Here is a 15,991-nt window from a genome sequence, read left to right on the forward strand (position 1 = left end):
GAAAGGGCTTTTCAAAGATTAAGCACCTGATCTTGGACCATCACTGTGAGTTGTTATATGCAAAAGAACATTTTCATCCCTTTTTCAGAGAAAAGAAGATCGAAGTAGGGAGGTTAATTAATTTTGTTCATGGAGATAAAAGTCTGAATGACACTTTAGAAATCAACAAAAGACACTGCTCCAAGTTTACAAGTCAAAGTGAAAGCATTAGTGAAGCTGAGGAGAGCAGGCCAAGATGGGCTGGACAGCAGCTGTAGGCTGTGGGGCCATGACCCACCACAGTGATGCCTCTCAAATTTTACAGACCTCAATGGAAGCACTTTGTGGCCTTTAAAGTGCAAATAACCAGAAGAGTTCCTGGCTGCTAGTCCTTTCTTTATGCGTTTTCCAACGTAGTAGTAATCTGTTAATTTCAATATAACTTCACTCCTAGTCTTAAAGGACTTTCTGTAAGTAAGCATTGCTCTTACATGGGGTGACCGAGGTAAGTGAAGATAACATGGCCATTCAGCAGCAGAACCTGATGCAGAGCACACATTCCCTTCTTCTCAGCCCCAGACTCAACGCTGTAGACTTCTGATAAATGCACATTTTACAAGAACAAATAGATTCTCAGTACCATGGCCCCAGGGGGCTGTGGAGCCCATGCCATCTGGATCTGCCTGTCCCACCAGTTCAGCCAGCTGGTTCTGCAGGCCAGTCCAAAGCAGGGATAAGCCCATTCCCTGGAAACTCAGAGCAGTACCAAAGCAGGTCCTGCCTCAAGTCATGTAGTAAGCATACTCTGTGAGGACAAACATGCAGTTTTGTTTAATCAGTAAAACAGCAGAAACTGTGTTCTGGATCTGTAGAAGAACAGATTCCAGTTAGAGTTCAGATCCAGACAAAATGACTGCTCATACGATAAAATGTCTCTTTGTCTGCATTGTTGGGGTTTTTTTGACATGAAAATGCAGAGCATTTCTTTTAATAAAGGGCAGGCATTTCTCTGTTGTTCTGTCCCTTTTTACTGTTTTCTTACACTTTTTTGTTCTGACTTCAAAAATAGATTCTGGAAAGAGATGAGTCTTAGAAAGAAACTCTCATCAGCTGAAATGTATCCAATATATATTTAAGTTAAAGAATATTAAGCCTTGTCGAAAAATAAAAAGAGTGTAAAAGGTAAGAATGCCTGCAGGCTTGATTTTTAAAGATATGCATTTTTCTTCATGTTGCAGATCTCGCCTTGCAGATTTCTTCACAAACTGCCAGCCTGAGTCACGGTCTGTTAGTAGCTGTCTGAAGGAGAACTATGCTGACTGCCTCCTCGCTTACTCGGGGCTTATTGGTAAGGAGGCAGGGAAGGGGGGAGGCTTGCTTGGTCTAAGAAAAACAGCCAAACTCTATTTTGAAGGCCCACGCGAAATAAAAACTGTGGAATATAATACTGTACGATATGATACTAGGCAAAATTCTCCACCTAAGTGTATTTGCCCTGGGGTAAATTTGTACATTGCAAGGAAATTAAGGACAGAAGATAAGGAGAGAAAAGGTGCTTGAATTTGAAGTAAAATCAAGCTTACAAAGTGTTAAGGTGGTTGAATTTGGACAGGACCATGGAGTAGGAGGTTAAGAAGAACAAGTGGAACTGCAGCTTGGTTGATTTTGCAGCTGTCATCACAAGGCTGGGTAAATACTTCTTGGTCTTCAGGGAAAGTTTGCAGGACATTTGAGGAATAAGACAATAGACCAACCCAGCTTTGTTTCACTTCCAGCTGCGTTTTTTTCCACTATATCCTTCTGTCCACTCTAAACATTTTCTGAAATGCCTGTCGATGGAGGTGAACTGAGACTAAATTTATCTTCTAAAATTCTGTTTGCTTCCCAACATAATTAATTTTGTTTGCTGCCACCAGGCACAAGGATGGCTTTATGCAAGCCAAATTCCATATATCTTATGCAGTATTTGATTCCTGAAAGAGAGAAATCATCTCAGGAAGGTGAACTTGTTGTAGCAATACCATGGTTGGGCAATAAAGAATAAGTGAATGTCAAAACTCTGAAACAAACGAATTTTAAAGGCCACTAGATAAGATGTTTTTAAGTTTACAGCCTGCACCTGCTGCGATGCAGTAATATCCCCTTGTGTTGGGCATGAAGGTCCCAGCTGAGGCCCTGAAGCAGATCCTGCTGTTAAATAAATGTCTCTGGAGATAATATCCAAAATAAAATATTTCTAAAATAGGTTGGTTTTGCTGAGAAACGACTGAAAGCTATATTCACTGGTTTATTGTTATCGTTTTTATTACTCTAGCAGCTAAGAAGTGAGGTAAGTCCATGTGGCAACTGGTAAAATGAGATTTGATGGTTTCAAAGGACATGCTTCTACGACTTAAGAGATAAAGGCAGTATGCAAAGGGTATAACATATGAGCAGTTATGACAGAATGTCATTTGACTCTAAACCAAAGAATTGAATAGCCTTGAAATATGATCTAGTCAATGAGATTAAGAAGTCTAGCTGCTGGCAAAGAGTAACTGTTACTAATAGATACTTCTGGGTAAGAGCTGCCAAGAAGTTCTTGCTGGACGTAGTGAATTTTGCTGGCGGTTTTGTTGGATTCGTTTTTCAGTTTAACCCCAAGGATGACCCAGTTCCTATAGTCAGGTGGTTTTGTGTTACTGTGGATGATCCATGCTGCAAAACACTGTCACATATCAGAAATGTGGAATGGATCCCTAAGGAGTTGAAATCAAAAGGTGATCTAATTTTCAAAGGGAAAAATAAACATTTTTCTTCCTTGGTGCCAGCCCTTAAACACATTCAAAAAGATGGGTACTGGTGAGTGTTATCAGAGTTTTTACTTCTTCGTAGTAATTCTGATAAACCATGGAAATAACCAAAACAAAACTTTTATGTGCTGAAGCAGTAAATTCCTGCTTCTGATATAAAGCTGATATGAAAGTAGAGAAAATTATGTGAAGATCATCAAATTTGTAAGATGCTGAGATAGAAATCAGAGGTAAAATCTTTTAAATGCCTGCTTAATATATATAAAACACAGGAAGATGAGATAGATAGACTGTGGGTAAGAAACTGTTATAGATCCATTCATTCAACAGAGCTTCAGGATCTCCAGGTGTTTTAATTAAGATAAAATATTGTTCATTAAGATAAAATATTATTTCATTTAGCCATTTCATTTAATGTAGCAAAAATTGTATCTCCATAGAATTTGTTCAGGAAATTGAGGATTCTCTGTGGAAGGTACAGAGGATGTGATTCTGCTGTCTCATACAGTGATGTAAATCAGAGTTAACCTCACTGGAATTAGTGAAATCCCACCTGAAATAAATGACTTAAGTGGGAATAGAGTCAGGCAGTTTTTTTATCAGGTGCTTTACCAGTTAAATGTAGAACAATCGATATGAGACTCTTTAAGGTTTGCATCAGAGTGTTATATATGTAATTTTAAAGTTATGTATATTTTAAAGGAATTTTGAAAATCTTAATTCATTGCTTTAGGCTCCTTGTTATAGTAATAGGGACAAACTATATTGTTTTTTAAAAAGTAAAGGAAAAAACATAAAAAATATAGAATAATTTTGGAGACGGCCACGTTTGAGATTCAGTGCTTTGGTTACAGCCTAGTTAAACCATCTGGACCTGTCTGCACTCCCACATCAGTTAGGTAGTGCTCTAACTGCTGACTTCAAGACCTACTTTAGCCTTCGCTTTTTGACACATTTTCACTTGTTTTCTATAAAATCTGCCTAATTTTCCTGGGACTTCCAGAAATTCCATGAGAGTTTATGTGAATAAACAGGAGTTGCATTGAGCCAAAGGAACTTCAGTCACATGCCCTTTCTCCTGGACTCACCGTACATCTCCTCATTCTTAATTGACCCCAGATTGAGCAAACTCTTGGCTGTGTTCAGGTCAACTCTGCTTTTTTTCTAAAATATGGAGACCTGACTGCCTGCTGCTGAGACCATCACGGCACTATTCAATAGAGAGAGCACAGAAAAACAAGGGTGTCCTGTTTTACTGCCAACCACCATGGTTTCTCTGATCCGTTAGTGTCCTTCAGCAGAATTTCCAAGATGCCAGCTAGCGGGAGGGAGGAGGGGAAGGCACACACATTGCAGGGAAAAAAGAATATCCACCCCAGGAAACCAAGCATATAATCTGCTTGGGTTCACATCTGCCCCCAGGTTTAAATGACAGGCTGATTTTCTACTGGCTGCTCTTTCAGCCACTCTGTTTTTGCTGGATGTACAGTTTCTGTGCTGTGTATACACATTCTCTGTCCTGTCTTTCCTGTATTCGTCAACTCTAATCGTAGCTTGGTATCTGTTACACTTCTGGCCCCTGTCTTGACCCATTTTAATTACCTTATTACATCTTCATGATAAGAAAGTCTTACCTCTGTGACCTTTTTAATTTCCTGAATACCTTTCTGGTTTTTTAACCCTTCACCAAGTGTTTGCTACTTAGCCTTTTTTTATTTTTAAAGCCTACTGTTTTCTTTCCTTTTGCAAAATCCTCTTGATTTTCATTTTGTCTCACTTCTTTTCAAATCATGTTAAATGGTTGAAATAGTGTACTGAACCATCAAATGAATAATGGACAGATATTTTCATTTGGTTTATTTTAATTTAAGATAATTCCTGTTCTTATTTATCTGCTGTCAAGTTTTCATTAATGGTGCAAAGGATATTTGCCTATTTTGCTGAATTCTCTACCTCCTTTTAATAAATTTTGAACTGTGCTATTTACTCATGTGCTAATCTCGTGTAGAATTTGAGCAATTATTACTGCAACTATTGGTTAAAAGTTGGAAGTAGATAAAGGTATGGGATCACATTCTAATTAAAGAATATCCGAAAACAAGACAAAAGATGCTTTTTGTGACTTTGCCAGTAGGACTGCGTTCATTTTCACATGTATTACTGACTTTCCCAGGCCAGCCTTTAATGCGTCTTCTCCTCTGTTTCCCACGTCATGTGTGAAGCAGTTTGCACGTTGATTTGTTCACTTCTCAGCGCTGCCTGGTGACTGAAAGGCTATTTGATGTCATTCTGTGATTTATGTTATTTCTAATGTTCCTTTTTTTAGCTTGGTATTTGATAGCCCTTTCCTATGTGGTATTTCAGAATCTGGGACCCTGGACCTTTGGACACTTTGGGTCTCTAATATTTATCCTTCATCTATTCCATCTTCTTAATGACTACTTTGATGTCAGTTTCGAGGAGATGTGATCACATTTCCTCATGATATATAGCCTGTCCTAGAACTGTAGATTGCCAAATGAGGAACGTGTTTCCTGAAACAGATGTCATCAGTACAAGTCTGGAATACCTGCCCTTTTTTATTTAATTTTTCCTGTTTGGTTAGACAAATAAAATACAGGTTCAAATTTCTCAATCCTTAGGGAAGTTTGAAATCTCTGACCTGCTGGGGCGATGCTTTCAGTGAGACTACTGGTTTGAATAAGTGCTGGTCGTACAAGAGTTACCTGATCCATATGAGTGATGAACAGTTGCTGTGTATCTTTTAGGACACAAAATGCATTTATTGGTTTCATTTCATTCTTGGTAGTCTTGAGTTGACATAGAAATGTGAGAATATTTACCAAAGAATTTGTAATAGAGTTAGAGTGAACCTGTTGTTGGAAGTTGTTGACAATGTTTAGGAAACATTCACTTTACTGAAAAAGTAGTGACACGGCAAGATTAATAGTAATTTATTATTTAATAGTAATTTACTGTACGGTTTTATGCGTGCTGGTTATGTTTTTGCTTTGTTGATCACCGTAACCCACACTGTTGGCAGGTCCCTAACGAGCACCCTGGGGGTCAATGCTCCTCCGAGATGTATTAGGGCTCCTCTCAGAATGACTAGCATTCTCCTTGCTCATGTGTTTCAAAACTGTTTTTCTAGGCTGGCTGCAGACTCAAAGAGGAAGTTCAGGTCTGGATGTCTAGCTTCAAGCCATTTATTTGCAGCTAGAACAAAAATGAGAAAAAACACAAGCAAGGAAGAAAAATCGGATTTTTAGAGTGCACCTCTCAGGGCGCAGGTCCACATATTTGGCAGCAAAACCCTTTTAAGAGGTTTCTACCTTCTCCCAATCCATCCCTCCCCTGGGCCATGGTTTTCTACCTGTCAATTCTGCTGATGCAGCTCTCTGTGGGAAGGCAATATAAACCTTTTCGGAGGAAAGGAACGGGTCTTTAATGTGTGAGTCATGTTACAATCCCTAAAGCGGTTCCATTCAAACAACTGAGGGTGTGAAGTACGGCACAGGGCTGAGTGTCAAAGGGCAGAGGGAGGCAGGAAATACTAAGTCTGGAAGTTAGAGCCCTGCCATGGGTCTGCATTGTGAATCCAGCTCTGAATACGTGACTTACCAACTGCTGTTTGCCATCTTCTTGGTATAGAAAGAATATTTTGGTACAAAAGTTGTTCACGTGCTGCACTTCACTCTTTGTTGATAGGCACAGTGATGACACCAAACTACATAGACTCAAACAGTCTCAGCGTTGCCCCATGGTGTGACTGCAGCAACAGCGGTAACGACATAGATGAATGCCTGAAATTTCTCAATTTCTTCCAGGACAATATATGCCTTAGTGAGTACAAAATTAGATGTCTTTCTTTAAATGTGTTTTAGCATGTTTTTGTGGAATTTTTTTACTATTTAAGTATGTTATGATACATCAAGGCCATCTCTTTGCACTTTTTAAGCATGATTCTGCTGTAGGTGTAAGAAACAAACAAGAAAATATGCCGGATACTATGGTTTACGACCAAGATTGCAAACATGAGAATCTCTTGGAAAGAAATTCAAATAACAAAGTTGTATCGTATAGAAATATGTTTACATCACAGATCGTGTTTGGACCCTAACAGTCAGGCAACATCTGTACCAAAAAATTGCAACACCTGAGGGGCTTCTGTATAATTTAAGAACTTGATATAAAAAGAGACATGTAGTTTATGATATGAAGGATTTGCTGTAGGTAAGTTTAAATTGGATTGTGTTTGCAATTTATAGCCAAGCTTCAGGTTTTTTAGGCTACTTGATCTCAGATGCCTGGTTTTAACACAGGTCTGGATGGTACCTATTTTCAAGATTTTGTTAAATTATTGATTTTTTTTCAGTCAAACTCACTTCCAAATTAGGGACTATTATAAATTTTGGAATGGCTCAGTGGAGTCGATTTTGTCAGGTTCTCTTTTCAAATTTCCTGTCTGCCTGGAGCAGCATAATTGGATGATGTGGAGCGTGCATCAGAGTTTTAATTTCAGATAAATGAGGAGACCAAAAGAGCTTGGCTTCCCTAGCCTAGCAGAACAGAAGTTGAAAGGATACATGATTGCCCTCTGAAATTGTATTAGAGGGGCAAGCCTAAGGAGGGAAAAGGATTACTTAACCTAGAGGACAATGTTGGCACGAGATCAAAAAGGGAGATATTTGCCATACATATTTAGGCTCAAAATTGGAAAATTTTTAACCATCAGATGCAAGTTAAGAAATAGGCTTCCAGCAGGAGTTTTTAGGGTAAAAAATTCTTACCAGTTTTACAAGTCTTATTTCATCAGCGTATGAAAAGAAACATACGTTGCTTTTGTCAAAAATAGCAAACAAACTCAGTGATCCAGACTGTCCCATCCAGCTCTATATACTTGAGCTAATGCTAATGGAGGGTGCAGTCTGTGTTTTAGTATAGTGGTCTGAAAATCTCCATAGATAGCGTCTCAACAGGCAACATGTTGTGAAGATATGGGAGATTTGCATACAAAAAGTTAGTGACTTGAGTTGCTATTCGATACACTATTTGCTAAGCTTTGGAAGAATGAATCAATTACTCAAGATCATTTAACAAAAAAACCCAGAAAACTATTCAGACTGTGATGGGGTAAAAGTTAACAATATAGCATCAGACCTTCTTCAAACTTAACAGAGCTTGCCATTTATATATACAGTAATACATCAGATTTTATTAATTTGTGAATGCATTAATTGCTAGAATGTTACAGGTTCCTTTTAGAAAATAAAGGCAGAGTGATCCCTTGTCCTTCCTTTTGCTATTGGTATAACAGGATTAATGAAGACAAATCAAAGACATTAGAGGTTACTGTGAGACAAATTATAGTCATGCTAGCTTTAAGAGAAGTGTTCTTCATGAAGAAATTAAAGATGTTTCTGGTTTAATAAAAAGTTTTTTCTCTGGAAGAAGTTCAAATTATTTCTTTTAATTGTTATTGTCATTAATGGGTGTTACAGTGTCTGAAGAAAATGTCCTTTGTTTATTGGATAAGAATAAAATTCCTCCCACTTTTTTTAGACAAAGCAAAAATCCTTTTTCCACAGTGGGATGAAACTAGGAATTTCTTGCTAGTCTGTTTTGCTAAAGTATACTTCTCCTTCAAATTAGAGAATAAACCAGTGATTTGGAGCATTTACAGAAGATGTGGAAAACCTATGTTAAATGTTTATTCAAAACCCCATTTGGTTACTTATGCAAAGTGGAATATCTGAGATTGTACCCTGAGGATTAGGGGATTCAGAAAGCAAGAGACCTGGGATCACATTCATATTGTGCTTGATGTGGGGCTGGGATATGAAACTGAGTTTACCATGTCCCACATAACACACCTGAAATCCTGGTCTTTCTTGCATCGCTGTGTGCACTTGCCTAGAAATTCTACTTTAGAGTTGAAAAGCGTTTAGCAACTCATGTTTTGTTGCAAATAGGGTAAATGTTTTGATTTTGAAAGGTGAATGTGAAAATACAAGTGAAAATTTCAGTCTGTTTTAATAATTAGTCTCAATAAAGACAAACATTGCATTGTTTTCTTTTTACCTGTATTAGATAAATTGTTTCTTTATCTCAGAATTGTCCTCCAGAATATGAGTTTCTATCAGAACTGTGAAATTGGCTTAATCTCAAGAAAGCTAAAAATCCAAATAAATAAACTCCAAGTATGATATATTCCACTCTAAAATTTGGAGTTGTGTATTACCTTGCTTATACTTTTATCCTCTTTATCGGAAGATGCAAATTTATTGGCAATATTACAGTGGTCCTAATTGCTACCTCTCCAGTTAGGATTAGTCCAGTCTTAAATTCTTGATATCCATTTTAAGACTTTAACTTCTCTGAAAGTGAATGTCCTGACATTCATTTACGTAGTCTAGAATTCCTACTGAACTGAATGGAATTCAGTATATCTACCTATCGGTTCGAAGGATTTGTTTAAACCTGCTTTATACTGCAGTAAAAAATATTGACAAGTGGGAGGAAAAGCATAAAGCAGTGAGTTAGTTAACAAAAATTATTGAAAGGACCTTTACTAGAGCAGTTAGACACTTGAAGCATCTCCTTACAGTCATTATGCTTTTTGAAATATTACGATCAGAATGATTTAGGTTGGAAGGGAGTTTTTAAAGTCATCTAGTTCCAACCCCCCTTCCATGGGCAGGGATACCTTCCACTAGATCAATCAGGTTGCTCAAAACCTCATCCAGCCTGGCCTGGAACACTTCCAGGGATGGGGCATCCACAACTTCTCTGGGCAACCTGTTCCAGTGCCTCACCACCCTCAGAGTGAAGAATTTCTTCCTTAGATCTAATCTAAATCTCCTCTCTTTCAGTTTAAAGCCATTGCTCCTTGAGATTGTATGTTCTCAAGTTGGAAGGGACCTGTAACAATCATCAAGTATGATTGTGTGACATAATTAAAGATGACTAATTGTAAAGACCACTTTTACTTAGAAAACTGGAAGGATTCCATATATTTCTGTAATCTTTCTCACAATAATGGACACAAAGTGTTACTGTTAATTTAGGAAATGGCAGGAAAATACTGCTTTAAATATTGCCTTATTCAGGTAAACCCAAGAGAAATATCATTCCAGTCTTCCCACTTGGTCTGCATCAACCCAGCTGATTGTGGTGCCTTTTACAAATTTTTCTCTTTGCATGTTGAGGTTCTAAGAACTAATATGAGAATAAAATACATCTTTTTCAGATGAGAATTAAATGTAAATTATTTTATAAGACAAGGAATACCACTGAGAAGGAGTATTAATAACTTCCACATATTAGTCCCCAGTGAAATTGTTTGATTTCTTGTATAAAGAATTTGAAATAAGAAATCCCTAAATCCATGTTGAATCCCCAAAGACCTGATTAAAAACTGTTTTTCTATTTGTTTATAAAAAACCTCAACCAATTTACTCTTGCCATAAACACAGTCTTTAATCCCATGAAACTATGATAAGCTTTTTAACTTTCATATTCTAAAGTTTTAGTTTAAGCATGCTTCCCTCACCTAATTATGCAGATTTTGATTGAAAATTGTAAGGAAAAGATTGTCTTAGTTAAACTATTTTGTAGTTATAGGCATATTAGTTTTACTACAACAAGCTACAGAAATAAATTAATGTTTTGCCTGCTCTATGTTTTCAGTTTGCTGTGTATCATCACCTGCCTGAATTAGGACATGACATTCAAACTGTATTTTAAATCTTGAAAGTAAATTTTTGAGTCTTTTGGATGGTAACAAATATGATTACAGTAAATCCCAGAGCTTCTGTCAAGAATTACTAGGAACATTACAAAGAAGAGTTTGCACCAGATAATTATGTGACCCCGGACTCAGTTCATGTTTCTGATACGTTCAAAATTAAGGCAAATTTTTCGGCGTAAAAATTGAGCTTCTATAAATACACATTTCCAATGGGATAATAATAATAATAATAATAATAATAATAATAATAATAATAATAATAATAATAATAATAATGATTAAAAAGTCAGTTCTGCTTTCTGCCATTTGTTTAGAAATAGAAAATTGCCTGTAATTTATTTTTACAGAAAATGCAATTCAGGCCTTCGGCAACGGTACTGACGTGAACGTGTGGCAGCCGATCTTACCGGTACAGACCACTACAGCCACTACAACAACAGCTTCCAGACTTAAAAACGCAGGTTCAGAGACCACCAACAATGAAATACCCACCCACAACGATTCACCAGCGTGTGCAAACCTGCAGGTAAGAGCGTCTTGTGCTTGTTGCAGTGAGTTATTGAAAATTTTTCATAGATATGTATACTGAGTAGTCTGCTGCTGCTTAAACAGTTGCCTGCTTAAATTGGAATATCTGTTTATTCCCATGTTGTGGTGACAAGCCAGATATATTGTAAAACATCAGACGCTCTTCTTTTAAATCAGAAAAATGCATATTTCAAAGTGGACTTCATTGCCTCTCTGACTCAGAAACAGGGCACAGTATATAATTTGTTATCACCGGTTTGGATATGAGCGTGGCACTCTCCAAACCCTGCCAGGATATGTCAGATTAAATCAATCCCCTGAGTAACCCAAATTTAGAGGGAACTCTTAATGTCAGCTAGAGTGTCCTGCTGCCTTATTTTATGTTATTGGCAATAAACTTCGGAGGTTTTTTTGCTGAATAGGTCTGGGTAATAGAGGATATTTGGTGCTACAAACTTCATGGTGAAGAAGCTGGACAAAGATAGAAGCTATGTTGAATCAGGTGCTTTCCTGAACTGGGGTCAAGGTCGTGATGCAATTTTGTCCAATGGCTGTAGCGATTTTCTTTAACACTTCAATTAGGCTATTCATGGTGTGTCATTGATTCTGAATTTGAAGAGGCTCATCACTTGCTGAAGGCAGTATATGCAGTTCTTAGAAAGTTTGAAGAACTTGGACGGGAGACAACTGCGAAATCAAGGCAGGAAAGAGATAACAGGAAATGTGAACTGAAAGCATCCTTAGACCAGATTAGAATCTCGAGTTATAACAATTTTGGGTAGTTTAAATGCAATATTAAGTCAGGGACAGATCAGCTTAGCCTCTTTATTTTTGTCTCTACAGCAGGAAAATTGCTATGTGACACAAATGAAACTGTCCAAGTTTTAAGGTCTCGTCTGGTATTAAGATACTTTTTTCTGGATTCACAAACTCTTCCACACTTGTAGCATTCACATTTCACTTATAAAAAATTGATTTTCTATTCTTCACATTAAACTGTATCAAAATTTCCATGTTCACTAAAATGGATTGTTTGTACCCCTTGGAAATGTATTTCACTTCTTATTTTTTCCTGCACCACTCTCTCATCTTCATCCTTTTCTAGTTTCTCCATTTATTTTGCATTAAATTGCATGTGAATTTGCATTAAATTGCATATGAATTAACGTTTTTCAGAGGCATTATGCAATCACAATGTATATGGGGTTAATGGTAGATAGTGTTCAGTTTAGATCCTTCTGGTTTAATTCTGTTTTTCATATCTGTACATTCATTATTAATTAAGCTTAGTAAGTTATTGATGAGAGGGGGACAGTTGTAGGCGTGTATTTCTATATGCAGGAGTCATTCGACCGCATAGAATATGCTAAAAAGAAACGTAACCTTTTAAACCTGAAACCTGGAATATCTTGCATTTAAAGCAAGACCTTGATGGGATAGTATTCATTTACTTCATGTTATATTAAAAAAAATGGGAGAGAGCACATTTTTCTTCAGTGTCTGTACAGCCCCCTATAGAGTAAGGCCTGTAGATGCTACCAAAGTACACATGATAAATAATGAAGAAATGGCAAGTGATCACAAATCCTATTGGATCTGATCTGCTTTGCAAATGTTCCTCAAGCCGGAATAGATGTTCCAATGTTTTGAAAATAAATAAAATTATTCTCTGTTCTTACTCCTGTTACTCTGGCGTTTGAAGCCACAGCCCACGTGAGTTTATCAGCACTGGTTTAAAGCTATGTTATGGCTTCAAGCGTACCCCTGATGTACTTCCTGCAAGAAGTAAAGGTCTAGAGGGAAAGCAGCTTCCTTTAAATAAATGATCCCTGCTGCTTTGTAAAAACTATGGATAAGTCTGCATTAAAAGGTCACTGAAGTTATATGAATCAAGCAGTTTCATTTTGTGAAGTACAACATTCTGGTGCTCACTACTTCCTTGTGTCAGAACTGAAACACAAAGAACAAAGCTCTTGTATTTTAATGCATTTTTCAAAAAATAACTTACAAATAGAGCCAAAACAAGCCCACAATTTTTAAAAAAGAAACCTATGTTTGTTGGACAGTATGGTGCCACTTTGTATGTGAGACTTAAACCTCAATGCAAATTTTACAAAAGATCTGAAGGCATTTATATTGCACTTGGAGAAGCATATTCGTTCCAAGGCTCTTCTCTCATGAAAAATATGCCTTTGTAGTATTTTCAAAACATGAACTAGTGTGACCAAAAGCAATCTGAAGGGCTTTGTTATACGCTTAGCAGTTGAGCTGAAAGGTTTCGAAAAGGCAATACAGCCTCAACACTGTGAAAAGTAGAATTAAAAGCATTAGTCTCAGCACAAAAAGACAATGGCAGAGAGGGGATAAGGAAATGATGACTGAGATGCTACAAGGCTGCTTATCCTAGTTAGTGGGTATGAAAATACAGTGAAGGAAGGAAGAGCAGGAAGTGATTGATTAGTATAAATTGCCATAGAAATAAATACAGTGAGAGAAGAAAGAGCAGGAAGTGATTGATTAGTATAAATTGCCATAGAAATGAAGAAATACTAACCTCCTGGGGTTGTAAAGTACGGGCTCTAACCCAATCTGCCAGGAATGTCACTGGCTGAGCAATTTTTGATACATTTTTTTCTGACTTGTTCAGAACGATTGTATGAAAAGCAACAATACACTAATGGTTTTGTCACTGTGCCATGTTCTCCTGCACACATGCAAACCTGGGAAGCTGAAGGATTGTGAATGCTTAAAGAAAATGAGAGTTACTCTTTGTTTACCTGTACTCAGTATTTGTTTTGAATACCTAGTGAAGGTTTGGACTTCTGAATAATTTTTCTTTTAGTGATGCTATTTTGAAATTGTTCTTCATTTCAGCTTACCATTGCTACAAGTATTTGCAGTTATCACATTATGGTGGTGTTTTCTTATTTCAAATTGATACAGAGAAATGAGGATTTCTGATATATGCTTATTTTATGTTTACATATGCATAGTTTTGTGTAATATACTCTTTTTTTTCCATCCCTAAATTAAATCAGCACTCCATCTTTGCCAGGAAGATGCTTAACTTTGTCAAGCATCCTATAAACTCTTTTATAAACCTGGCTTCTAACAAAGTTTGCTAAACACAGAGAGTAAATAGTGGTTAGTTTTATACGAAATGCTACATTTGAGTAGTTTTTGAGGTGCTGGACATCTTGCAAAGGATCCTCAGCACCACGTAAAAATAATTTATAAAATATTGTGAAGATGAATGCCAACAGCGTGCTCCTTATACAGACATATTTTATTAAGTAATTGCCATCCCTGTCTTTTTTTCTGATAACTTCCACTCTAACATTTTCTCTTTAACTGACATATTTGTTTATCCTGCATTCTCAATCATAACTTGTGTTCAGTACACCAATCAAAAAATGGTTACGGTCTTTCAGTCTCACGTTCTACCACCACTGCTTGAACCATCATGTTGGATTATTTGAAAAGGACAAAGGAATGAGTTTGGATGTCTACTCACACCATGTATTCTTCAAGAAAAATGCTGCTTCTGCATTTAGAAGAGAAGCATGGAACTGAAAGATGATAATGAAACAAACTTCAAATGATAGATTAGACTAGATTAGACCAATTGTTACTACATCATCAGAAGAGATAAATGAAAACCTAAGACTTCAATTCTGTGTTTGCTGTAATATTGTAGAGGACATTTTGCACAAGTCAACAATGATAGAAAACAAGGTGGTTAAGGGCGTTTAAGTGTAAATTTAATGTGCTGAAATTGATCAACTCCTTAGATAGTTCTTTACTTTGTTTTCCCACATTTGTTATGAATGTCTTGCTCTAATTAACCTTAGTTCAGCGTTCAGAGGGATTTTAAGGTTTTTGTGCTTTTGAAGAAGTGCTAGTAGTGGACGCGTGTGATTGAGATGTATGGCCCTTCGGACTGAAGGCAAGTACTTTTCAGTCGAGTCCAGTATGTGAATGTCTTTGTACTCTCAGCAGGAAAATTAAAGAATTATGAGACAGGAATTAAAAAGCTCAAACATTCTGTGAGGAACAAGGAGGAAAGGAGAAACATAGATACTTAAACATGTTGATTCTTTCTTTTTGAATGTAAGATTAGTGAGTGTTTAGAACAGAAAAGGGTCATACTGCAAGCTGTTCTTCCACAAATTCACGTTAATTCCACATAAACTTGGGACTTTAAAAAATATCTATTATGGCAAGTCTTAGGACAAGAACAGGAGACAGGACTCACAGTTCTCTGAGGAGACGTAAACATGACTCATGGACTGAAAACAACTGTGCTTTTCCCGTGTAGGTCTATCTGCTGCAGATCTTCAGCCGTGTGTAAGGATCTGCTCATCTTAGTGTTTGAAGTACTGTCTGTAATTACTTAGTGTAGCTTCCCTAGTGCTAAATATTATTATTATAAAGCATTGTGTAGGTGTTTGGAGAGGGTTAAAAGCTTCAGCCTAGTGTTCTGAGGATCAAGACACAGCAGGTGTGGAGCTTCATGGACTGGTAATTGGGTGGTGGGTGAACATAAGCAGGAAACACGGGCAGCATGTAGGTGTGTTGTTGATGAGGGGATAGTACAACTGCTGAGATGGTACGCTGGAATAGAGACACAGGGAACTTGGTTTATCCCCTGTGCACCGGTATTAGCTCACCCATCCCTTCACACAGCCCATGATCTTTCTGTTTCTTTTTCATTTTGTGAAAAACAAGCACTGTCCTTTCAAATGGCCTGCCTGCTCTGTCCCTCAGGAGAAGTTGTACTTGGATCTCTTCCTCCAGGCATTGCAACTACGCAGAAAGTTATAGTCTAGGGCGAAAGATGGACAGGAATATAAACCTCCCAATGCTTTGCCAGAACAAAAAAAAAAAAATATATAGAAAAAAGAATATTGACTAAATGTTCCGAATGAAGAGATTTAAATTT

At 37.1% G+C, this 15,991-nt stretch overlaps 1 protein-coding gene across 2 annotated transcripts in view; it reads left to right on the forward strand.

Moving 5' to 3' along the window:
• Positions 1–15,991, forward strand: part of GFRA1 (GDNF family receptor alpha 1) — a 140,324-nt gene that overhangs the window by 102,991 nt on the left and 21,342 nt on the right. For both annotated transcript variants that reach the window (XM_086616576.1, XM_086616577.1), the window contains exons 5-7: positions 1,218–1,327; positions 6,480–6,614; positions 10,869–11,047. In XM_086616576.1, the coding sequence (XP_086472702.1) occupies positions 1,218–1,327; positions 6,480–6,614; positions 10,869–11,047 (424 nt within the window). The remainder of the gene's footprint in view (positions 1–1,217; positions 1,328–6,479; positions 6,615–10,868; positions 11,048–15,991) is intronic.

Source organism: Tauraco erythrolophus, chromosome 9, assembly GCF_009769465.1.
Source record: "Tauraco erythrolophus isolate bTauEry1 chromosome 9, bTauEry1.pri, whole genome shotgun sequence".
NCBI classification, from domain to species: domain Eukaryota; kingdom Metazoa; phylum Chordata; class Aves; order Musophagiformes; family Musophagidae; genus Tauraco; species Tauraco erythrolophus.